Here is a 25,362-nt window from a genome sequence, read left to right as displayed (position 1 = left end):
ACATGGCAGGTTGTTTTAAACAACCAGCTTTCATGTGAAACAACAGAGCAAGGACTTGCTCATCACCAAGGGGATGGAGCTAAGCAACTTATGAAGGATCCACCCCCATGATTCAACACCTTCCACTAGGCCCACCACCAACATTTGAGATCACATTCAACAAGAGATTTGGAGGGTAAACACGTCCAAACAATGTCATTTCACCCCATGACCCCCAAATCTCATGTTCTTCTCATATTGCAAAATATAATTACCCTCCCCCAATAGTCCCCAAAAATCTCAAGTTGTTTCAGCATCAACTCAAAAGTCTGAAATCTCATCTGAGCTTCAAGGTAGGTTCCTCCACCTATGAGCCTGTAAGATCAAAACCAAGTTATTTGCTTCCAATATTCAATGCAGTACAGGTGTTGGGTAAATATTCCCATTCCCAAATGGAGAAGTTGGGCAAAAGAAAGGGGCAACAGGTCTCAGGCGAATCTGAAACCCAGTAGGGCAGACATTAAACCTTAAAGCCCCAAAATAATTGTTGACTTCATGTCCCACATCCAGGGCACACTCGTGCAAGGGGTGGGTTCCCAAGACCTTACGCGGCTCTGCCTCTGGCTTTGCAGTGTGCAGTCACCATGGCTGCTCTCTTGGGTCAGAGTTGAGTGCCTGTGTATTTCTAGGCTCAGGATGGAAGCTTCCCATAGCTCTGCCATTCAGGGATCTGGAGCTGGCAGCCCCATTCCCACAGCTCCAGTAGGTAGTGCCCCAGTGGGGACTCTGTGGAGACTTCAATCCCACATTTCCTGTTGGCACTGCCCTAGTGGACTTTTGGTTTCTTTCTGATTCAGTCTTGGAAGTTTGTGTGTTTCCAGGATTTATCCATTTTCTCTAGGTTTTCTAGTTTATGCACACACAGATATTCATAGCAGTCTCTGGGGATCTTTTTTTAGGTTGGTGGTATCCTTTGTAATGTCTCATTTGTCGTTTTTGATTGTGCTTATTTGAATCTTCTTTTTTCTTGCATAATCTAACTAGCAATCTATCAATTTTATGTATCCTTGCAAAGAACTGACTTTTTAATTTTGCTGATTCCTTGTACGGTTTTTTTGGTCCCAATTTCATTAACTTCTTCTCTAACCTTTGTTACTTCCTTTCTTCTTCTAGATTTGGGTTTGGTTTGTTCTTTTCTAGTGTGTTTGGCTATTTTAGCTTGTTAATTTGAGATCTTTCTGTCTTTTTTATGTAGGCATTTAGTGTTATAAAACTCTCCTCTTAACATTGTTTTTGTGTATCCCAGACATTTTGGTATGTTGTGTTTCCATTTTCATTTGTTTCAGGAATTTTTTTTTAATTTCTGCCTTAATTCTGTTATTTACACAAAAGTCATTCAGGAGCAGATTGTTTAGTTTCCATGTACCTCTGTGGTTCTGAGAGTTCTTGATATTGACTTCTAATTTTATTCCACAATGGTCTGAAAAGATAATATAGTTGTGATTTTAAAACATTTATTGAGGCTTATTTTATGACTGAGCATGTGGTCAGTTTTAGAGAATGTTCCATGTGCAAAAGAGAAAAATGTATATTTTATGGTTTCTGGGTGGAGTATTCTGTAGATGTCTATTAGTACTGTTTGGTCAAGAGTCCAATTTGAGTCCACAGTTTCATTGTTAGTTTTCTGCCTAATAATCTGCCCAACTAATAATCTGCTTAATGCTGTCAGTGGGGTGTTGAAGTCCTCCACTGTTAGTGTACAGCTGTGTATCTCTTTTTCTTAGGTCTAGTAATACTTATTTTAAAAATCTGGGTGTTCCAATGTTAGCTGCATATATATTTAAGACAGTTAAGTCTTCTTGTTGAATTGAACATTTATCATTATATAATGCCCTTCTTTGTATTCTTATTTTTACTGTTGTTGGTTTAATGTCTGCTTTATCTGATACAAGAATAGCAATACCTCTTTTTTGTTTTTCATTTATGTGATGAATCTTTTTCCATCCATTTACTTTGAGCCTATTGGTGTCATTACACATGAGATGGATCTCAAAGGCAGCAGAAATGTCTTGTTTTTTTAATCCAGTTTGCCACTCTGTGTCTTTTAAGTGGAGCATTTCAGCCATTTACATTCAAGCTGAATATTGATATGTTAGGTTTTCTTCCTTTTATAGCCTTGTTGCATTGTAGTCTCAATTGTTTAATTACTTTATAGGTTCTGTACCTTTTGTATTCATGTATGTTTTTATGGTAGCAAGTATCATTCTTTTATTTTCACTAGTGGAACTCCTTTAAACATTTCTTTTAGAGTCAGTCTGGTGGTAATGACTTCCCTTAGCATTTTCTTGTCTGGAAATACTTTATTTTCCTTTGTTTATGAAGCTCAGTCTGGCAGGTTATGAAATTCTTGCATGCCTGGGCGCATTGGCTCATGCCTGTAATCCTAGCACTTTGGGAGGCCGAGGCAGGCAAATCACCTGAGGTCAGGAGTTCGAGACCAGCCTGGCCAACATGGAGAAACTCCATCTCTATTAAAAATACCAAAATTTGCCAGGCCTGGTGGCGGGCGCCTGTAATCCCAGCTACTGGGGAGGCTGAGGCAGGAAAATTGCTTGAACCAGGAAGTGGAGGTTGCAGTGAGCTGAGATCATGCCACTGCACTCCAGCCTGGGTGACAAAGTGAAGGGGTGGCCTGCCCCTCCACACCTGTGGGCGTTTCTCGTTAGGTGGAATGAGAGACTTGAGAAAAGAAATGAGACACAGAGACAAAGTATAGAGAAAGAAAGAGTGGGCCCAGGGGACCGGTGCTCAGCATACAGAGGACCCACGGTGCACCAGTCTCTGAGTTCCCTCAGTATTTATTGATCATTATCTTTACCATCTTAGAAAAAGGGAAGTGACAGGACAATAGGATCATCGTAGGGAGGTCAGCAGTAAGACACAGGAATAAAGATCTCTGTGACACAAGTTTAAGGAAAAGTGCTGTGCCTTGATATGCATATGTAAACATCTTCATAAACCTTTTTAGTGCATAAAGAGCAGCACTGTGCTAGCAAGTCCCACCTTTCGCCCTAAGGTGGTTTTCTCCTTTCTCAGTAAACAACATACAATCGGGTTTTACACCAAGATGTTCCATTGCCCAGGGACGGGCAGGAGACAGATGCTTTTCTCTATCTCAACTGCCAAGAGGCTTTTTTCCTCTTGCACTAGTCCTCCTCAGCACAGACCCTTCACGGCTGTCAGGCTGGGGGGCAATCAGGTCTTTCTCTTCCCACGAGGCCATATTTCAGACTGTCACATGGGGAGAAACCTTGGACAATACCTAGCTTTCCTAGGCAGAGGTCCCTGCGACCTTTGGCAGTGTACGTGTCCCTGGGTACTTGAGATTAAGAGACTGGTGACGACTTTTAACCAGCATACTGCCTTCAGGCACTTGTTTAACAAAGCACATCCTGCACAGCCCAAAATCCATTAAACCTTGAGTCACCACAGCACATGTCTCTTGCAAGGACAAGGTTGGGGGTAGGGTCACAGATTAACAGCATGTCAAATACAGAACAAAATGGAGTCTCTTATGTCTACTTCTTTCTATATAGACACAGTAACAGGCTGAGCTCTCTGTCTTTTCCCCACAACAAAGTCAGACTCTGTCTCAAAAAAAAAAAAAGAAATTATTGGATGGCATTGTTTTTTTCTTTAAGTTTAAAGCTAGGCCCCAATATTTTCTAGATTGCAGGGGTTCTGCTGAGAAGTCTATTGTTAATCTAATTTACTTTATAGGTAATTTGGCCCTTTATTTGAGCTGCCTTTAATATATTTTCTTTTGCATTGACCAAGGCTATTCTAATGACTGTGTATGCCTTAGGAATGGGCATCTTGTTTACTATCCCACAGGTGTTCTCTGAATTTCTTATATCTGAATGTCAACCTTTCTAGCAAGACTAGAGAACTTTTCCTAAATTATTACCTTAAATATACTTTCCTAGTTGGTTACTTTTTATTCTTCTGTTGTAGGAATGCCAATAAGTTGTAAGTTTGGTGACTTTACATAATCCCATATTTCTTAAGGGCTTTGTTTTTCAGTTCTTTTTTCTTTTATTTTTGTCTGACTGGGTTACTTTGAAAGACCAGTTTTCAAACTCTAAAATTATTTCTTCTGCTTGGTCTAGTTTATTGTTAAAGATTCCAACTGTGGTTTGAAATTCTGTTAGTGAATTTTGCAATTCCAGAAGCTCTATTTGTTTTTTTCTTAATATAGCTATTTATTTTTCCATATTTCCAATTGTATTTAATGACTGTTTCGCACATAAAATTAATGTATACGTGATTAGTGCTTTAAAGGAACTAAGCACCCACCAGACTCAAGAAAAAATGATGCCCTATGATACATCTGAAAAAAATTTAATCTTTTTATTTATTACACTTATGCAAATTAAAATAGTATGTATTTTTGTCTAGCAAAATAAAATATAACTGTCAGTTTTGGTGAAGGGAAAGCATAATGGACATTAATTTGCTGATTGGTACTGAAAATATAAATTGATTCAACATTTTGTAGGACGTTAGTCAATATGTGTGAAAATTCACTAATATCTTTTTATACAGTAATTAAAGTGGTAGGACTTTTTGAAAAGAAAACATGTCTCAATGTGCCCAAATTATGTTTCTGTGAAAATGTTTATAAAAAATGTTATTTGACCAGGCGTGGTGGCTCACGCCTATAATCTCAGCACTTTGGGAGGCCGGGGCGGGCAGATCACGAGGTCAGGAGATCGAGACCATCCCAGCTAACACGGTGAAACCCCATCTCTACTAAAAATACAAAAAATTAGTTGGACATGGTAGCAGGCGCCTGTAGTCCCAGCTACTCGGGAGGCTGAGGCAGGAGAATGGCGTGAACCCAGGAGGCGGAGCTTGCAGTGAGCAGAGATTTCGCCACTGCACTCCAGCCTGGGCGACAAAGTGAGACTCCGTCTCAAAAAAAAAGTTATTCATTGGAAGCAATAAAATATTTAACAATAGAGAGAGTAGGCCTGTAAATCATGGAACTTACTCAACGAGGGATGCCTGAAGAGGGTCTAAAAATAATCTGTATGTTTAAGTAAATTGAAAGCAATTTATTTTAAAATCCTACATTTAATTCTATTAAGAATTATAAATTTAGGTGATAGGATTATTGGTAAATTTTAATTTTTTTAGCATTTTTGTTCCTTTATGTGCCAATTTTTCTATTATTATCTCTTACTCCTTTTGTAGATAAAATACACTGGTTTAACATAAAATAAATGTCATTCATAATTTCTTAAACAGTAAGAACATTTTTTTTGAGACAGGTTCTTGCTGTTACCCAGGCTGGAGAGCAGTCATAGCTCACTGCAGCCTCAACCTCCCAGGCTCAAGCTATCCTCCCGCCTCAGCCTCCCAAGTGTCTGGGACTACGGCTGTGCACCACCACACCTGGCTAACTTTTACAGAAAGGTTATTGTAGAGCCAGGGTCTCACTGTGTTTCCCAGGCCAGTCTCAAACTGCTGGGTTCAAACAATCCTCCTCCCTCAGCTTCCCCAAAGTGTTGGGATTACAGGCGTAAGCCAATGACCCAGCCAGAGCTTTTTTTTAAAAAGTATGCAATATATTTGGTCTTTAAAAAATGTTTTTGTTTGAAGAGCAAGGTACTACGTGCAGGACAATAATCCAATTTATGGTGCAGTTTAATTTAAAATGAAATCACTTGGCATTATTAAAAAATAAAATTTTCCTCGGGCGCAGTGGCTCACGCTTGTAATCCCAGCATTTTGGGAGGCCAAGGCGGGTGGATCACCTGAGGTCAGGAGTATGCGACTAGCCTAACATGATGAAACCCTGTCTCTACTAAATACAAAAAAAAAAATGTGTATATATATATATATATATATATATATATATATATATATATATATATACATCCGGGTGTGGTGGCGCATGCCTGTAATCCGAACTACTTGGGAGCCTGAGACAGGGGGAATCACTTGTACCTGGGAGGCGGAGGTTGCAGTGACCCGAAATCGCGCCATTGCACTCCAGCCTGGGTAACAAGAGTGAAACTCTGTTTAAAAAGTATAATAATAATTAAATAAAATTTCGAGTGTCCATTTGTTGCCAAGAAAATAATTTTTAAAAGTTTTATTCTAATGCAATCTACAATTGTGTAGAATCATTGTAGAATATACCACAGCACACTGTTGAGTTTTATTTGCTGTTAAGATTAAGTGGGGCCGCACGGCCAGACAGGCCGTCCTCCTGAGGCCGGGCGGGCTGCGCGCCTGCGATCCTGCGCCTGTGGTCCTCGGGCGGCCCGGAGGAGCGCAGGAGAACCCGCTAGCCCAGCGGCGCCTGCCCCGGGCTGCAGCCCCACCTGCCGGCGCGCACCTCCTGGGAGCGGCTTCTGGGAGCCGGGCGGCCCCGCGGTGCAGGCGCGCGCCTAATGGCTTTGCGAGGCTCACTGGGTCTGAGAGGTCGGAGGCTGCTGAAGGCTGTGGTGGACCGGGCTGGATCGCGGATTGGGGTTAGATCAGGGATTTGGGGCTGGGTGGGGGGCGGTGAAAAGTTGACAGGGAGCTGCCCCGGCTCGGGAGCCGGTAGTTGGGTGTCTGAGAAGATGACAGGTGCGTGCCACCACGCGCAGCTAATTTTTATATTTTTAGTAGAGACGGGGTTTCACCATGTTGGCCAGGCTGGTCTCAAACTCCTGACCTCAGGTGATCCGCCTGCCTCGGCCTCCCAAAGTACTGGGATTACAGGCGTGAGCCACCGTGCCCGGCCCTATCAGTACTATTATGTTTTATAAATAATAACATATTTTACAAGAAAAATATTTATAGTCGAGTATGTATAACTGAACTTTTCCCACTGCTTTTCTCACCAAGGGCTTCTGCATTTGTATTTTGCACAGGGCTTCTCAAAATATGTAGCCAGCATCTCCAGACTTCCTGCTTGACAGCTTTAGTAAGCAGCTCAGAGAGTGAGCCAGCAGGGGTGCCTCGTGTCCAGCCTCACAGAGTGCCACAGATTGACTCCAGCAGCTGAGAGGGTCCCTCCCTTGGCACTTCCTGCCAAGGACAGCATGGACCCAGGATCCGTGGTCATGACAGAGCAGGCCCCAACCAGCAGTGAGAAGGATCCACTATTCTCATTGTAGCCCTGGAGCTCAGGATGGAAGGCAAGGGGAGAGGTGGGTAACACAGAAGGTGACTTTCAAACCTGAGGTGCCTGAGAAATCCCAAAGTTTGACTAGATTATTTTTTCATCTAAGAAGTGGAAACTTGAAATATAAATTAATGGAATTTGTTGGAAAATGAAAGAAGATTTTTTTATGTTTACTTAGTTTAAAACTTTTTAAAAAAGTTAATTCAAAAATGTAAAAAAAAAATTAATTAAAAACTGAAAAAATTATTTAAAAATTAGCTAGGTGGGCAATGCAGTGGCTCACGCCTGTAATCCCAGCACTTTGGGAGGCTGAGGTGGGCAGATCATTTGAGATCAGGAGTTCAAGACCAGCCTGGTCAACAGGGTGAAACCCCATCTCTACTAAAAATTAGCTGGGTATGGTGATGGGCGCTTGTATTCTCAGTTACTGTGGAGGTTGAGGCAGGAGAACTGCTTGAACCTGGGAGGCGGAGGTTGCAGTGAGCTGAAACCACACTGCTGCACTCCAGCCTGGGCACAGAGCAAGACCCTGTCTCAAAGAAAAAAGAAAATTATTTTTTAAAATTTAAAAAATGAAAATTAGGTGGGTGTAGCTCACCCTGTGGTCCCCAGGTGTGAGCTATGGAACAACTGGGTGTGTGCTGTCCCCTTCTCACCTGGCCTAACCTGGGGTTACCTGCTCCCTCCTGCCTTCCCCACACCTGGGGAGAGCATGTGCGTGCCTTTACCACCTCTGCTTCATGGAGGGTGCACCAGGGTGCCTGTGCCATTCTCCATCCCCTGGGCCTCTGTCTCGGTGGTGGCCCAGAGATAGTGGGCTCACAAGCTCTGAGGCCGCCTTTCCTCCCAGACCAGGCCTCCTCCTCCCTGCCTGGCTCAGGGAGGGCCTGCAGCGCTCACAGGTTTGAAGTGGCCCTGGGACTCGCAGGATGCAGCAGGCCTTGGTCAGTAGGATGCGTGGTCATTTCACACCGCTGCTGTGACAGATGACCATAGCATGCTGGCTTAAACCACCACACGCTGATTCTCCCACAGTGCTGGGGATCAGAAGTTCAAGGCGGGTTCCCCTAAGCAGAAACCAAGGTACGGGCACTCCCTCCGGAGCTGGGAAGGAGCCTCCTCTCCTGGCCTTTGCCAGCGCCACAGTGGCACTCCTGGGATCAGGGTCCCTCCTTCTGCAGGGCAGTGGCAGGATCTCCCCAGCACTACACCTTCCCTCGGACAGTCATGGAGTCTCCCTCCGCCTCCCTCTTTTTGTTTTCTTTCTTTTTTTTTTTTTTTTCAGTTTTCTTATTATTTTTAGATTAACGCCTAATAATTGTACATGTGTATGAGGTACATGTGATGTTTCAATTCGTGCATGCAATGTGTAATGATCCAGTCAGTGTAATTAGCACATCTGACACCCATTTACCATTGCTTTGTGTTGAGAACATTCAGAATCTCCCCCCTAGTTATTTGACAATATACATTAAATTAGGGTTAATTACACTTATCTTACAGTGGTGCAGGACACTTGAACTTACTCCTCCTGTCTAGCTGTATTTTTGTGTCTGTGAGCCAACCTCTGGCTATCTCCCCACCCACCCATCCTTCCTAGCCTCTGGTAACCACTATTCTACTGTTTCTATGAGATCAACTATTTTAGCTCCCACGTAGGAGTGACAACATGTGGCATTTATCTTCCTGTCCCTGGCTTATGTCGCTTAACAAGGTGTCCTCCAAGCTCGTCCATGTCACTGTGAATGACAGGACACCATTCTTTTTATAGCATAAAATAGTTTTCCGGTGGGTGTATGTATGATATTTTCTTTAACCATTTATCTGTTGGTGTGGACTTAGGTAGATTCCGTATCTTGGCTGTTTGGAATAGTGCTACAATAAACAGTTTTTTTTTTTTCCTGTGGATAAGTCTTCAGTAGTGGGATTGCTGGATCATACTGTAGCTCTGTTTTTAGTTTTTTGAGGAACCTCGATAGTGTTTTCCATAGCAGCTGCACTAATTTACCTTCCCTCCGACAGTGTATGAAAGCTCCCTTCTTTGCATCCTCACCATCATCTGTCATTTTCTGAAAGTCTTTTTGATAATAGTTGTTCTAACTGGGATAAAATGATATCTCATTGTGATTTTAATTTGCATTTTCCTAATGATTAGTGAGGTTAAGCATTTTTTCACATACGTATTGGTTACTGGTATGTCTTCTTTTGAGAGATGTGTATTCGGCTCCTTTGCCTGTTTTAAAATCCGATTATTTGGGGTTTGTTTCTGTTGCACTGTTTGAGTTCCTTGTGTATTCTGGATACAAATCCTTTGTTGAATAAATACTTCACAAATATTTCCTCCTATTCTGCTGGTTGTCTCTTCACTTGATTTTTTGTTTTTGTTTTTGACAGAATCTCGCTCTGTCGCCCAGGCTGGAGTGCAGTGGTGTGATCTCAACTCACTGCAAGCTCTGCCTCCTGGGTTCACACCATTCTCCCGCCTCAGCCTCCTGAGTAGCTGGGACCACAGGTGCCGCCACCACGCCTGGCTAATTTTTTGTATTTTTAGTAAAGACGGGGTTTCACTCTGTTAGCCAGGATGGTCTTGATCTCCTGACCTTGTGATCTGCCCGCCTCGGCCTCCCAAAGTGCTGGGATTACAGGCGTGAGCCACCGCGCCCGGCCCAGCAGAGCTGATTTTAAAGATATATGTAGATGGGAGAAGTGGGATGGCAGTGGCGCTAAGGTGCATGGAATGATGGTTAGCCTCGGTGCTCTGCAGAAAAGCCTGTCCCCACACCCACCTGACTGGGGAGGATGCTTGTGACTCCTGAATGCCCCTCACACTAACCTTGGCATGAATTACTGTGTCCGTTGCATGACAAGCTGTGTGACAACTGCATCCATTCCCCCAGGAACCATAAGCAATCTGAGGATAGGAAATGCTGCTTTATCTGTTTCCAGCCCCCAATGCAGGGTCTCGAGAGGAAAATCAGCACAGCAGCCTTTCCCCTTATCTGGTTTCCTTTTCTGAGGTTTCAGTTACCCGGGAACAACTGAAGTCCGAAAATGTTAAATGGAAAATCCCATAAAAAAGCAGTTCCTGAGTTGTACAGGGCGCTCCATCTTGAGGTGTGTGGCATCTGGCGCCATGCTGCTCCACCCCTGTGTCCGGGGTCTGAGGCGCCGTGCTGCTCCACCCCTGTGTCCGGGGTCTGAGGCGCCGTGCTGCTCCATCCCTGTGTCCGGGGTCTGAGGCGCCATGCTGCTCCACCCCTGTGTCCGGGGTCTCCACACTGTCCACCCTCCCTGCCGTGGTCACTCAGCAGCCATCTCAGCTATCAAACTGCATACGGCAGAACGCCGCTCAAGTCACCCTTATTTTATTTAATAATACCCCAACGCACACAGTAGGGATGCTAGCAATTCGGGTGTGCCAAAGAGAAGCCATAAAGTACTCCTTTAAGTGAAAAGGGGAATGTTCTCAATAAGAAAAAAATTGTATATTGAGGTTGCAAAAATCTTCAGTAAGAACAGACCTTCTGTCCTTCAAATTATAAAGAAAAAAGGGCTTTGTGTTAGTTTTGCTACCACGCCTCTAACAGCCAAAGTGATGCCACAGTACATGGCAAGTGCCCAGTTCAGATGGAAAAGGGATTCCATGTATGAGCGGGGACATGAACAGAAACGTATTTCGATCGATTGCCCTCGGGTTCCATGTCATCTTAGGTTTCAGGCATCAGCTGGCGTCATGGACTACATCTCCCGAGGAGTAGGGGGGACTCCTGTACCAGAACAGCAGCACTCATTAATAACCCCAGTGTGCATCTACTTGCTGGCACAAGGGAGGGAGGGAATGCAGGATGACAACTGCGATCACGTTGGGGTCACCAACCCATGTCCCAGCACAAGACGACAGACATAAGGCTCAATCTCCACATCAGAGGCAATCAGGGGGCCTCTGCTCCAGCCTCCTAGCCTGGGGTGAGCAAACTTCTGTCAAGTGTCAGATACTAAAGATTTTAGACTTTTCTGGCCTGATATGGTCTCTGTCCACATCTTCCTTTTTGTTTTGTTTACAATTCCTCGTTTTCTTTTGTTACAACACTTTTGAAATTTAAGAACTGTTCTTAGTTCTTGGGCCTTACAGAAAGAAGCTGAGGGCCAGAGTTGGCCCTTGGCTGTGATTTGCCAATGTCCGTGTGACTCCGCCATGCTGCACAGCCTCTCTGCACCTCTGACAAACGGTCCCCAGGCTGTGTGCAAGGGCTCATCTCCCCACCATGACCTGGAATTGAACCATCCCAGGTAGACTCTTGTGCAGGCTTCTCCAGCATAAGATGACTGGTGTGAGTTTCCACGGATGCGATTTCTGAAATTAGAGTCCTGAGAAATGCAGTGGCAGCAACACTGCTGAGGAAAGCCAGCCCTGAGTGCACCCGCTGCAGCTGCTCTTTCCAGAACATTCTATCTCTGGAACAGGAGGTACCTGAGGCCTGAGCACCAGGTAGGCTCTAAGGGCCTGCTCCAAGGACCCCTTAGTCCCTCGGCACGGCTCTCAGCTGGGTTCAAGGGAAGGCTAGCAGCTGGTGGTTTGAGACCAACTCCAGAGAGGTCAGCAGGAGAGGTGTGTGCCAAGTGGGGTGGATCTCAGGGCTGCCTGAAGCCTAGAAATCTGACTCAGCACTTCTGCAACGCGGGACATGCCCTGGCCTCCCGCAGCGGGAATCCCTGGGGCTGAGGTGAGGCCGCCTGGGTCTGGGTCAAGGGAGGGAATCCATTCCCAGGAGCGTCAGGACACAAAGCCAGTGACCTGTGGGGTGGAGGCTGCTTTTCCCACTGTCTGTGATCTGGAGGAAGAAGTCCTGCCAAGCTGCCACCCTGACCTGCCGGATCTGTAAGCTGCTTCTCTGCGCCTGAGGGTGCTCAGAGCCCTCATCACGTGCCTGCTGCTTGGCCTACTCCCGAGACTGTGGCATGCACACCAGAGGCTACACTCACATCCTTGGCACTCACTCTAGGCTCACCGTCTGTCCCGTCACAGGAGCGGCTGAGGAAGGAGCCAAGGGAGAGGCAGGTGTCCAGGCTAGTCCAGCCGGGCCCAGAATGCCTGTGTTTGGCTGAGCTGAGACCAGAAGGTGCCACGCAGGGAGACAGTGGGGGTGGGAGCAAGGCCTGGGCAGGAGGATTTTCCTGCTTCCTGGGCCTGTTCATCCCTCCGTGGACTTAGACACACAATCCCTGTGTTCACCTCCTCACAGGCTGTGGGGTGCTGGTGGAATCACGTTCCTCCACCTTAATGTCTGCAGGCACAGACGACTTAGACCAGCATGTGCGAAGGCCGGGGTGGGAGTGAGAGGCTGGGTGATGCACTCTGCAGAGCCCAGGCTGAACAGCAAGGACAGTCATGCAAGGAACACGGAGTTCTGTGGCGGGGAGGCCACCTTGGGGATGGCAGGAGGAGGAGTTGTCAGTTGTCCAGGTTGTCAGGGGCTTGTGGAGATGTTCTGGGGTCCCTTGGGTTCTCAAATGGATTTTGTGGTTCCATGGGCAGGACTCTGGGCTCCCCTCCAAAGGAAATCCAATTACAAGAAACAGGTGAAGTTACATGCAGTTGCCAGGAGCTCAGAGTCCAGTGAAGGCACAGACACGGCAAGGTTGGACAGCGGTGCCCTTGGCAATGGGAGGGACTGGCACTCTCAGCCTCATGTGTCTGACCACCCTTGGGGACAAGAAGTCAGGCCAAAGGCTGCTCCGGGAGGGAAGGGTTAGCAGGACTCAGGCAAGTAGAAGATGGTGCCCCAGGCCAGTGTGAGGTGTGGCAGCTGTCCCCTTGGCGTGGGCAGCTGGCAGGTTGACCCCTGACCCCAGCTGTTTGCCTTGCGGGGAAGCTGTGTGGCTCCTGTGGATCTTACCGTTCGCTGGTGTGGCAGTGCAGGGCAAGGAGAAGGTAAGAAGACGCAGGGAGGCAGCCTGGGCTGCAGTCACACTTCTGCTGCACCCGGATCTGTGAGCTTCTCCACAAAGAGGAGAAAGAAGACAAGCCCAGGGTTGGGACTTCCCCCTGGCTTTTTTTTTTTTTTTTTTTTTGAGACGGAGTCTCTCTCTGTTGCCCAGGCTGGAATGCAGTGATGCAATCTCAGCTCACTACAAGCTTCGCCTCCCGGGTTCACGCCATTCTCCTGCCTCAGCTTCCCAAGTAACTGGGACTACAGGCGCCCGCCACCACGCCTGGCTAATTTTTTGTATTTTTAGTAGAGACAGGGTTTCACCATGTTGGCCAGGATGGTCTCGATCTCCTGACCTCGTGATCCACCCGCCTCGGCCTCCCAAAGTGCTGGGATTACAAGCATGAGCCACTGCACCTGGCCAGGATTTTTTTTTTTTTTTTAAAGATTGCGTCTTGCTCTGTTGCCCAGGCCGAGGGCAGTGGCACGATCACTGCTTACTGCAGCCTTGACCTCCTGGGCTCAAATGATCCTCCCAATTCAGCCTCCCAAGTAGCTGGAACTACAAGCACACACCGTCACACCCAGGTAATTTTTAAAAAATTTTTATTTATTTATTTTTTTTTTTTTTTTTTTTTTTTTTTTATTTATTTTTTTTTTGAGACGGAGTCTTGCTCTGTCGCCCAGGCTGGAGTGCAGTGGCGCGATCTTGGCTCACTGCAAGCTCCGCCTCCCGGGTTCACGCCATTCTCCTGCCTCAGCCTCCCGAGTAGCTGGGACTACAGGTGCCCACAACCGCGCCCGGCTAATTTTTTGTATTTTTAGTAGAGACGGGGTTTCACTGTGGTCTCGATCTCCTGACCTTGTGATCCGCCCGCCTCGGCCTCCCAAAGTGCTGGGATTACAGGCGTAAGCCACCGCGCCCGGCTATTTATTTATTTTTGTTATTTTTGAGATGGAGTCTCACTCTGTTGCCCAGTCTGGAGTGCATGCAGTAGCACGATCTTGGCTTACTGCAACCTCCACCTCCCAGGTTTAAGCAATTCTTCCTCCTCAGCCTCCCAAGTAGCTGGGATTACAGGCACCTGCCGCCCCACCTGGCTAATTTTTGTATCTTTAGGAGCGATGGGGTTTCACCATGTTGGCCAGGCTAGTCTCGAACTCCTGACCTCAAGTGATCCACCCGCCTCAGCCTCCAAAATTGCTAGGATTACAGGCATGAGCCACCGCACCCAGCCAATTTTTTTTTTTTTTTTTTGTAGAGACAGGGTCTCACTATGTTGCCCAGGCTGGCGTCAAACACCTGGCTCAAGCAATTCTCCCATCTTGGCCTCTTAAAGCACTGGGATTACAGGAGTGAGCCACTGCACCTGGCCAAGAATTTCCTTAAAGCTTATGAAGTGGTAAGCCTTTCATTTCATGTGGAAGGTTCTGGTGGCTGCAGGATGGCCTGAAGTGAGAGGGCAAGTGATCCTTTAGAGAAATGGTTTCCTTTTATCCAGTCTGAAGCTGATGGGGGTGAGGCTGGAAGTAAGTAAGGCTGGCAGAAGTAAGGCTGGAACGGAGGAGAAACAAATCAGCAGGACTTGGCTGAAATGTGTTGGGTTTGTTCGTTGATTTACTTAGCAGATACACAGGGAGTGCTCACTGTGTGCTTGGCACTGTGGTCAATGAACTGAGTATGCAACAATGAACAGAATACATATGGTCCTTGCTCTGTGCCACTCACAGTTTGGCTCAGGTCCAGAGAGGAAGAGGAGGACTCCAAGGTGTTCTCAAGGTTCCACTGGGACATTGGTGTTCCTCCCCAAACCAGTGACCAGTTAGTGAGGGGTGCAGTCACGTCCGTGGGTCTTCAACAGCATTTTACTGAAATAAAATATCAGAGTGCCTTGGATGTCATAAGGGAAAGAAGAGTTTGCAGAAATTTTGTTTCTGTTATATATATGCAGGTCTGTATTGGATCAGTATGTGCAATGTACTTCTTACTGAAGGGCAGGTAAAAAAAAAAAAAAAAAAAAAAAAAAAAAAAACTTGTATGGGGCTGAGCGTAGTGGCTCAGGTCTGTAATTCCCGCACTTTGTGAGGCTGAGATAGGACTGCTTAAACTAGGAGTTCAAGACTAGCCTGGGCAACATAGCGGGACCTCATCTCTACAAAAAAATAAAATAAAAATTAGCCCAATGTGGTAATGCACACCTGTAGTTCCAGCTACTTGGGAGGCTGAGGCAGGAGGTTCACCTGAGCCCAGGGATCAAGGGTGCAACGAGCCATGATCACAATACTGCATTTGGCCTGGGCAACAGAGCAAGACCCTGTCTCAAAAAAAAAAAAATCTAAAAAAGAATGGTTAAGTCAAGCATGGTGGTGCATGCCTGTAGTCCCAGCTACTCTGCAGGCTGAGGCAGGAGGGTCACTTGAGCCCAGGAGTTTGAGGTGGTAGTGTGCAATAATTGTGACTATAGCCATGGTGCTTCAGCCTGGGCAACATGACGAAACCCGGTCTCTACAAAAACTAAAGAAATTAGCCTGGAGTGGTAGTGCATGCCTGTGTTCCCAGCTATTCCAGAGGCTGAAGTGGGAGGATTGCTTGAGCCCAGGAGGTGGAGATTGCCGTGGGCTGAGATCTTGCCACTGCAGGGGGCTACAGGAGTCTAAAAGGGAGGGGACACAATTTCCCCAAATCTCCAACGTTGAGGAGTTCTGCCTACACTCCTTGCCCCAGGATGCCCCCAGCACCAAAGCCAAGGGGGTGTCTTGGCCCTCAGCACTGGGGTGGAACATTTATACACAGAACCAGGCCACACAGAAGGCATACACAGAGCCCATGAGCACCAGCCCCCATCTCCATCCTCTGTTCTCCGGGACTGCAAGTCCAGGCCTGACCTGGTTCTGTCCCTACCTGGAGGGACAGAAGACAGAAGGAGACAACCCCTGAGAAGCCTTTCCCGAAGGGCTCATTCCCCCTCACACTGTAAGATCTCTCAGCCCGCACTTTGGGAGGCCGAGGCGGGCAGATCACGACGTCAGGAGATCGAGACCATCCTGGCTAACACGGTGAAATCCCGTTTCTACTAAACATACAAAAAAATTAGCAGGGCGTGGTGGCGGCGCCTGTAGTCCCAGCTACTCGGGAGGCTGAGGCAGGAGAACGGCGTGAACCCGGGAGGCGGAGCTTGCAGTGAGCTGAGATCCCGCCACTGCACTCCAGCCTGGGCGACAGCCAAACTCCATCTCAAAAAAATCTCTCAGCCCTGGATCAGGGCCCCTCTCCAGGAAAGGTGACAGAGTGGGGTCTAAATGACACTGCCCTAGGGCCCCGCTGGGGTGGAAAACAGACCCAGACGGCGCCCCCAGCCCTCCCTCCCCAGGCAGGAATAAAGGGCATAACAGTGGAGGACACCGGACAGGAAGGAGGGGCCAGCCGCTCTCTAAGTCTAAACCACGGCGGTGAGGAAGTGTGGTCCCAAATCCAGCCCCCTCCCGGCCGAGCTCACAGAGCTCAGGGCTGGAACGCGGAACCCCTACCCCGAGGCAGGCGGCAGAACCGAAGGGAACTTAAGCCCCGGCCCCCTCAGGGGACCCACGCCCGGGGCGCAGCTTTGCTGGGAGACGCCGCAATACTGCGCAGCCGCGGCCCCGCAAGCGGAAACAGGCCCGGGCGCCGGTAGGCTGGGTCCGAGGCCTGCGTGGAGCTGCAGCCCGGCGACTCCGGGAAGACAGCGGGGGGCACTGGGCGCCCGGATCCCCACCAAGGCACCCCAAGCGCGGACGGCGGGACAGGGGACAGCACCAGGGTGGTGTCCGAAGCTTCCCCACCGCCGTGGACCAACTCGGCCCCGGCCCGGGCGGGGCTTCCCGGAGAGATTTATCCCCCTTCCCTCTAAACTTCCCGGGGCTCCCGCTCAGGCCGGACAACAGCTCGGAGACCCAGTCCCCCTCGAGGGTTGACCAGCCAACCAACCAAACTACCTCTCCCAAGCCGGGCCGCTTCCCGGCGTCCGCCGCTGACCTGATGAGAGCCGCTCTGCCGGCCCGAGGGAGCTGAGAAGGGGATTGGGAATGGGGTCTTGGGGAGGGGGCTGGCTGGAATGTGCAGCACTAGCCCAGCTAGGGCGGGCGGCGCGGCCCGGGCGCCCCCCAGCTCACCCAACTCCCGGCCGGCGCGGCTCCTGGCACACCATAGAGACGTGGTCCTCCGCCAGCCTAGAGCGTCTCTCCCGAGCGTGTGCGTGAGCGAGACGTCATTTTGCGTCGCCTCGGGCCGGGTAGCTGGCTGCTGCGTCTGAGGCGGACGCCGCAGTGTAGGGCACACCCTGAGGGTAGCGAGAGACGTGACTGGACTGAGCAGCTGGGGGCTGCAGCCTGGTCTGTCCCCACCGATCCCAGAGAGAGGCTGAGTCTGGATCTGGGCGTTCGAACCCTGAGAGAGGGGATTAAAGCTGCCCTGCGGGGCCGAGAAGGAAGAGCAAGGTTGAGGACTGCCTTGGCTCTCCAGAGTAGTCTGGAGCAGGCCTGCAGGCGCGTCCCCGCTCCGCAGCTCCAAGCTGAGGTAACGACACCTGCCGCAGGCATTAAGATGGCTGGTTATGCCCCTACTCCCAGCCCCATGCAGACCCTTCAGGAGGAAGCGGTGTGTGCCATCTGCTTGGATTACTTCAAGGACCCCGTGTCCATCAGCTGTGGGCACAACTTCTGCCGAGGGTGTGTGACCCAGCTGTGGGGTAAGAAGGACGAGGAGGACCAGAACGAGGAGGAAGATGAATGGGAGGAGGAGGAGGACGGCGAAGCGGTGGGGGCCGTGGATGGATGGGACGGCTCCATTCGAGAGGTGTTGTATCGAGGGAATGCTGACGAAGAGTTGTTCCAAGACCAAGAGGACGGTGAACTCTGGCTCGGTGACAGTGGTATAACTAATTGGGACAACGTAGACCATATGTGGGACCAGGAGGAAGAAGAAGAGGAAAATCAGGACTATTACCTAGGAGGCTGGAGACCTGACCTGAGAATTGATGTCTACCGAGAAGAAGAAATACTGGAAGCATACGATGAGGACGAAGATGAAGAGCTGTATCCTGACATCCACCCGCCTCCTTCCTCGCCCCTTCCAGGGCAGTTCACCTGCCCCCAGTGCCGAAAGAGCTTCACACGTCGCAGCTTTCGTCCCAACTTGCAGCTGGCCAACATGGTCCAGATAATTTGCCAGATGTGCCCCACTCCTTGTCGGGGGAACCGGAGTAATGATCAGGGCATGTGCTTCAAACATCAGGAAGCCCTGAAACTCTTCTGTGAGGTGGACAAAGAGGCCATCTGTGTGGTGTGCCGAGAATCCAGGAGCCACAAACAGCACAGCGTGGTGCCTTTGGAGGAGGTGGTTCAGGAGTACCAGGTGAGAGAAATGAGGGAATGTGGGGGGCTGAAGGGAGTGGAAAGGTAACTAGGAGTGCTGGGGAATGTGTAGCATTCTTTCCCACCTCCTCAGCTACTTAGTTGCTACACTCTTTATTCGATGAGGGAGACACAGTGAAGAGAGATGGTCATATGGGTAAAAAAAAGAGACACAAAACCATGAAGGCTGGGGCAGATTGGCTTCCCCAGAGGAAGCTGAACAAATAATATGATGGTCACTGGAAGCGGACCACTACTGCTAATACTGTCTTGTCTACCTAAGTACGCGGGACACGAGTAACAGATACCCAGTACTTCATTTCTCTCTAATGTGAGTCCTTGACCAAGTCCCTGGGACAGGTACAGATAGGAATAGAAAGCCACAGTACTTGGAGATAATAGACATTTGGGACCTCAGCACAAACAGTGTCAAAATAGATATATTGGTAGAAAGAAATGCCAGGTGTGAGTCCTAGACTACTGGTAGCAACTGGCCACACCCTCCTCTGAAAGTCTGGATTGCATCCTACCTTGAGTAGGATCTGTTTTCCTTCTAGAGCAAGGCAAAGCATCTTTGATGGATCAGAATGTGCCTCATATCCTGATCACTTTTCTTTCCTGGTATTTTATCATAGTGGAAGGATTGTGGGATTTAGGATCAGGTGACCTGGCTTTGCCACTTACTGTCTAGTCTTGGACAGGTGTCAACCTCCTTGAGCTTCACTTTTTCCCTAGGATTATAAGGATTAAAAGAGATCACATATGTTAACCATAAAGCACTAAACAAATGTTTGCTGTTTTACTTGGCTTTCTTGTAACTTGTCTTCCCTTGTTTGGGTGCTGATATGGTTAATGCCTTGCTTTCTAGTCTTGACTTCTAAACATTAGATAATTGTCTCAATGACAATGAGTACCATCTTCCTTACCAAAAGTCTAGGTAGATTTGACTCCTGGCAGTGCCCAAACGAAAGAGAGGTTGTCTTCAGGCCCATAAAGGTTGACCTGGATATTCAGCAGCAGTTGCTCACATCTTAGTAGTGCTTTATAGTTTATAAAATGTATTTCCTCTTGTTCTCCTTATAGCAGTGGTTTTCAAATTGAGTTTTTTGACCAATTAGTGGGTCTTAAAATAAAATAAATGGGTCACGCCTAGCATTACCTCAAAATGAAATAAGAGAAAATATTAGAACACATGGACATAGTAAGGGTAAGTATTGCTTTAGGAAACTTTTAAGTTATATATATACATGTGTATACTTAGTCTAAAAATATGCTTACTTTGAGTTGCAGTCAAAACACACAGAACACTGTCCTATAGGCTTCATATAGTAGATATTATTATCACCCCCTGCCCCCATTTTATAGCAAATATTGGTAAGTGTACAGTTAAGACACAAATCTAACCATAAATCACTGCTACCTCTGTTACACTAGTCTGACTTTAAGGACGAATCCTATCACCATGTTTTCACCCAAAGTAATAACTAAATTATCCCATGGAAAAAACTTATGTCCTATGCTTCTGGGTCTTAGTACACTGAAGCTGAGGAAAAGAGAGAATCTTCCATTCCTCTGTTAACTTTTTTTTTTTTTTTTGAGATGGTGTCTCATTCTGTTGCCCTGGCAAAAGTACAATGGCACGATCTCGGCTCACTGCAACCTCTGTTTCCCAGGTTCAAGCGATCTTCCTGCCTCAGCACATCTAGTAGTTGGGATTACAGGCATGCACCACTATGCCTGGCTAATTTTTGTATTTTTAGTAGAGAGGGGGTTTCGCCATGTTGGCCAGGCTGGTCTCGAACTCCTGATCTCAGGAGATCCACCACCTGGGCCTCCCAAAGTGCTGGGATTACAGGCATGAGCTACCGTGCCTGGCCCTCCTCTGCTAACTTTTATCATCATCCCCTTCCCCCATTTTATAGTAAATATTGATAAGTGCACAGTTAAGACACAATTTTTTTTTTTTTTTTTTTGAGATGGAGTCTCGCTTGTCGCCAGGCTAGAGTGCAATGGTGCGATCTCGGCTCACTGCAACCTACTCCTCCCGAGTTCAAGCGATTTTCCTGCCTCAGCCTCCCGAGTAGCTGGGACAACAGGTGCACACCACCATGCCCAGCTAATTTTTGCATTTTTAGTATAGACAGGGTTTCACCATGTTGGCGAGGATGGTCTCAATCTCTTGACCTCGTAATCCCCCCGCCTCAGCCTCCCAAAGTGCTGGGATTACAGGCGTGAGCCATCGCTCCCCGCTGTCTCTTTCATTCTTTATGCAGTTCATTGTCACTTCCTTCCATTGGTAAACATGTAAATTATAGTTGCATGATTTAGAATTTTACTGACCAAAGTCATAATAATAGTTAACAGTACAAGGAACTATTTTTGTATAATGGTTTATTTAATATAGTATACATTATCATATACTTTGTTACAATGTTGAAAACTTCATTTTTCATAATATAGGAAATAAAGTTGGAAACAGCTCTTTGGTGGGAATACTTCAGATAGAGCAAGAAAGCATTCACAGCAAGGCCTATAATCAATAAGATGTGTGAAAAGTTGGGTAGCCACAGGAGGTGTTCATTAAGGATATGATTCCATTTATATAGCTATTTCTATTGCATAACCAGGACGGTGTTATTGTTTTGAGGTCAATGTTCTTTTAAAATTTGATTTTTGTGTAAAAAGAGGCTTTTTGGCCCAGAAAGCCTTAACTTATTTTACATCTTCCAGTTTGTCCATCCCATGAGTTAGAGTTCGTCTTGACTCTGCAAGCTAGAATCAAAGGATTATGAAAGTAAGATCATTTAGATATGACCAAGGGCACCACTAAATGGTGTCGGGTTGTAGGAAGCAGACGCGTGTATAAAAAGAAAATGAACAAAGATTTCACTTATTGGGGCCCAGGCATAACTGGATGCCTGGATTGTCCTGCCACCCAGCTGCCACCAATAAAATCATTCATCACTCTGCAAGAGGGACCAGATGCTTCCATCATCAGTACTCCTTGTTTTTCTCTTATCTCCTTTGAGGTAGCTAAAAATGGCAGCCAAAAAAAATTTTTTGAGGCTTTTCGCAAGTATATATTCATGTTATTATGCAGAAGATAGGGTCAACTTCTTCAGTTTGAGTTATCTGAAAGTGTTGGGCAGTGACACCATGCCAAACACTGCTAAATTCATGCCATTAAAAACAGTGGAGTGTTCTGCAAAGCCCGATTCTCTGCAGCTTTAAGACTGGACAGCATTGAAATATTCACAGGAATCTTCAAAGCCATGAAAGCTTAATATTAAATAGCCCTTTTAATTGCAAAGGAGAAAAAAATGGAGAAACTTGTGAAACCTTGCATTCTGAGTGCTGCCACAAATAAAGAATTCCAGAATTTCTTCATCTACTTCTGCAGTCTTAACTCTGAATTAATGACTGAATGTATCAAACTTCAGATCTTAAAAAATATCAGCTCACAGGAGGCTGAGGCAAGAGAATGGCATGAACCCAGGAGGCGGAGCTTTCAGTGAGCCAAGATTGCGCCACTGTACTCCAGCCTGGGCAACAAAGCGAGACTCTGTCTCAAAAAAAAAAACATCGGCTCATCCTTCATTGCTGTTAGTTGCAATGAATCTACTGATGAAGAAAACTGTATTTTGCTTACATTCAGAATAAGGCTTTCAAAACTGTGTATGTGCTGTTTTTGTGAGCCTACTACTTGACCACCAAAGACTTGCAGCTGTATCAAATGAACTAAGCTGGAGGAAATTTTATAGCAGTATATATTAATGGCAATACAGCAAACTGTGTTAAATTTGGGTTTTTGGCAAAGATTGAAGAAAACTGGCATTCAAGATATACTGCAGCTGTCACAACCAAGCATCAACTTTCACTGATAACCCATAACCTACTGGAAATCTTCAGCCTTGCTGTCAGCATAGACCATTGTGAGAAACAGTATATCCATTCCAGTTTGCCCTGCTTTTTGAAGATCTAAATGCCATTCCATGTTTTCTGTTACATATTGAAGTTTCTTGGTTGTCAAGGAAAAATGGATTCTGCTGAACTCGTGGACAGAACAACCCCAAGGTTGGAAGAACCATGAAAAAGAATCTATACTTGAACATTTCAAAAGTTAAAAATTTTCAGCAGAGTTTTAACACACTGAAGCTTAAAATACATTGACATTGAAATGTCAAGGGGCAAACACCAATTTCGCTGTGTTCATTTCATAATGAACATCAAAACTTGCCAAAAATAGACATAAGAATATAGCATATGTATGTATGAGCAAACTAATGCTAAAAAATGTCTAATTTTCTTGACTAGTCTTTCGAGGACCAGATTCATGAATGTCATTTGAAGGAAAAAAGTGAAATACTTGGAATTATTTTGAGTGATGTTCTCCTGAGCTTGTTCCTAAAATCTACCTATGGTAGCTTTTGGAAAGAATGTGTTTCATACTGATGTGCAGGCCTCACTGAAAGAGCTTCAAGAGGAGTTTGTGAAACTCAAAGTCTAATTGTTTTGACTAGAAACTTCCAGATAAATACTCTAGAGAAACTTGGGTATAAAATGACTAAACAGATGAAAAAGCTTTATTCGAAAACTTTTTAATTTTTTAATGTTTTGATATATTTAGCTCTGGGGAGAAAAGACTGCAAGAGTGTTATTAAAAGCAGCTTGTTTTCTTGAACCTTTTACACCACCCAGGAAAGAAAAGTTCAGGCTTAACAGTGACATGGCTATCACCTCATCTGAATAAATTTTTTTCCTTCTAAAATTACTATTGCTTTCATTAATTTTAATCACACTCAATTTTGAAATTTTAAATAACACGTAAGGGGCGAATGGGAGATTTTCAGGTATATGAAAAGTAGAGGTGTGGGTTACAAAAACACTGAGGAAAAACATATAGCTCATCTGTTTATTGAATGCCTTCCTTATTAGGTTCAGCTGTTCACTGCTGTATCGCAAATCAGACTGTTTAAACTTGTTCCTCTACTTCTGTGACTGTACCCCGGATCTCATCTTCACACAGATTGGCTACACATCTGAAATCAACTCCCATTGCACTATGACCTTAGCTGTTAGCCTTCTAATACACTTAAGCACACTCCAATTATACCTGCCCTTCAGCTTTAGACAGCCTACTGTTTTACTGACTCCATATTTTTTTCCTTCCCAATTTATCAGACATTTAACAGCCTTATCCTACTGAGCCTAGACTGCATGATTCATTTTGGCATAAAGACCTGATCCAGGCCGAGCGCAGTGGCTCAGGCCTATAATCCCAGCACTTTGGGAGGCCAAGGCAGGTAGATCACGAGGTCAGGAGATTGAGACCATCCTGGCTGACACGGTGAAACCCCGTCTCTACTAAAAATACAAAAAATTAGCCAGGCATGGTGGCGGGCGCCTGTAGTCCCAGCTACTCAGGAGGCCTAGGCAGCAGAACTGCTTGAACCCAGGAGGTGGAGGTTACAGTGAACCGAAATCACGTCACTGCATTCCAGCCTGGGCGACAGAGTGAGACTGTCTGGAGAAAAAAACAACAACAAAAAAACCTGATCCATGTTGTCATCTAAACCAGGATTGATTGATTTCTTGTTCCTTCTTTTTTTTTTTTTTTTTTTTTTTTTTGACGGAGCCTGGCTCTGTTGCCCAGGCTGGAGTGCAGTGGCGGGATCTCGGCTCACTGCAAGCTCCGCCTCCCGGATTCACGCCGTCCTCCTGCCTCAGCCTCCCGAGTAGCTGGGACTACAGGCACCGACCAGTACGCCCGGCTAATTTTTTTGTAGTAGAGACGGGGGTTTCACCGTGTTAGCCAGGATGGTCTTGATCTGCCCGCCTTAGCCTCCCAAAGTGCTGGGATTACAGGCTTGAGCCACCGCACCTGGCCTCTTTCTTTCTTTCAATGTTTTTTTGTTTTGAGTCAGGGTCTCACTCTGTTGCCCAGATTGGAGTGCAGTAGTGCGATCACAGCTCACTCACTTCCTAGGCTCAAGCGATGCTCCTGCATCAGCCTCCTGTGTAACAAGGACTATAGTGCAGCTAATTTATTTTTATTTTTTGAGACGGGGTCTCCCAACATTGCCTACGCTGGTCTTGACCTCCTGGTGGGCTCAAGTGATCCTCTTGCCTTGACCTCCCAAAGTGCTGGGATTACAGGCACGAGCCACCACACCCAGCCTAGACCAGGATTTCTCAACCTCAACACTATTGACATTTTGAGTTAGATAATTCTTTGTTGTGGGCAGCTGTCCTATGCATTGTAGGATACTTAGTAGCATCTCTGGACTGTACCCACCATATGCAGGTAGTACCCCTCCACTAGTTGTGACAACCACAAATGTCTCTAGACATTACCAAATGTCCCATAAAGGGACATTGCCAAATCATCCCCAGTTGAGAACAACTGGTGTAGAGTCAGGGAAAGTGGTCATATCCACATATCATCCTCACTTAGGCCCTATAGCTGGTGCCTGGCATAGGTGTTCAAAAGTGGAACACCTACTCTTGAGGAAGAATAGGCTTGCGTAGCTAGCACTTTATTAAAGTACCCTGAGGGCTGGGCATGGTGGCTTACGCCTGTAACCCCAGCACTTTGGGAGGCTGAGGTGGGCGGATCACTTGAGGTCAGGTGTTCGAGACCAGCCTGACCAACTCGGAGAAACCCTGTCTCTGCTAAAAATACAAAATTAGCCAGGCATGGTGGTGCATGCCTATAATCCCAGCTACTCGGGAGGCTGAGGCAGGAGAATCACTTGAACCTGGGAGGCGGAGGTTGCAGTGAGCTGAGATTGCACCATTGCACTCCAGCTTGGGCAACAAGAATGAAACTCCGTGTCAAAAAAAAAAACAACCCTGAGCATCAGTGGATTAATAGATATAGCA

The 25,362-nt window shown here is 46.7% G+C and overlaps 1 protein-coding gene and 1 long non-coding RNA gene across 3 annotated transcripts; one reads left to right on the top strand and one right to left on the bottom strand.

Moving 5' to 3' along the window:
* Nucleotides 1–11,208: 11,208 nt before the first annotated feature.
* Nucleotides 11,209–17,282, bottom strand: LOC135971501 (uncharacterized). The gene is made up of 2 exons (XR_012414488.1): nucleotides 17,242–17,282; nucleotides 11,209–14,961 (listed from the first exon to the last, which is right to left on the bottom strand). It is a non-coding gene; the product is annotated as an uncharacterized lncRNA (long non-coding RNA).
* Nucleotides 17,283–17,362: 80 nt separating this feature from the next.
* On the top strand, nucleotides 17,363–23,248 carry TRIM52 (tripartite motif containing 52). Of its 2 annotated transcripts, none has more exons than XM_015452391.4 (2): nucleotides 17,363–18,481; nucleotides 21,211–23,248. In XM_015452391.4, exons 1-2 carry the CDS (start codon nucleotides 17,672–17,674, stop codon nucleotides 21,229–21,231), a joined length of 831 nt encoding a protein of 276 aa, XP_015307877.1. In that variant the 5' UTR covers nucleotides 17,363–17,671; the 3' UTR covers nucleotides 21,232–23,248. The 2 variants fall into 2 exon arrangements, with proteins under 2 accessions (XP_015307877.1, XP_005558901.2); XM_005558844.5 differs by having other exon boundaries at nucleotides 20,941–23,248.
* Nucleotides 23,249–25,362: the final 2,114 nt, after the last annotated feature.

This window comes from Macaca fascicularis, chromosome 6, assembly GCF_037993035.2.
Source record: "Macaca fascicularis isolate 582-1 chromosome 6, T2T-MFA8v1.1".
NCBI lineage: Eukaryota > Metazoa > Chordata > Mammalia > Primates > Cercopithecidae > Macaca > Macaca fascicularis.
The sequence above is the reverse complement of the archived record's forward strand: the minus strand, read 5'-3'. Positions and strand labels throughout refer to the sequence as shown.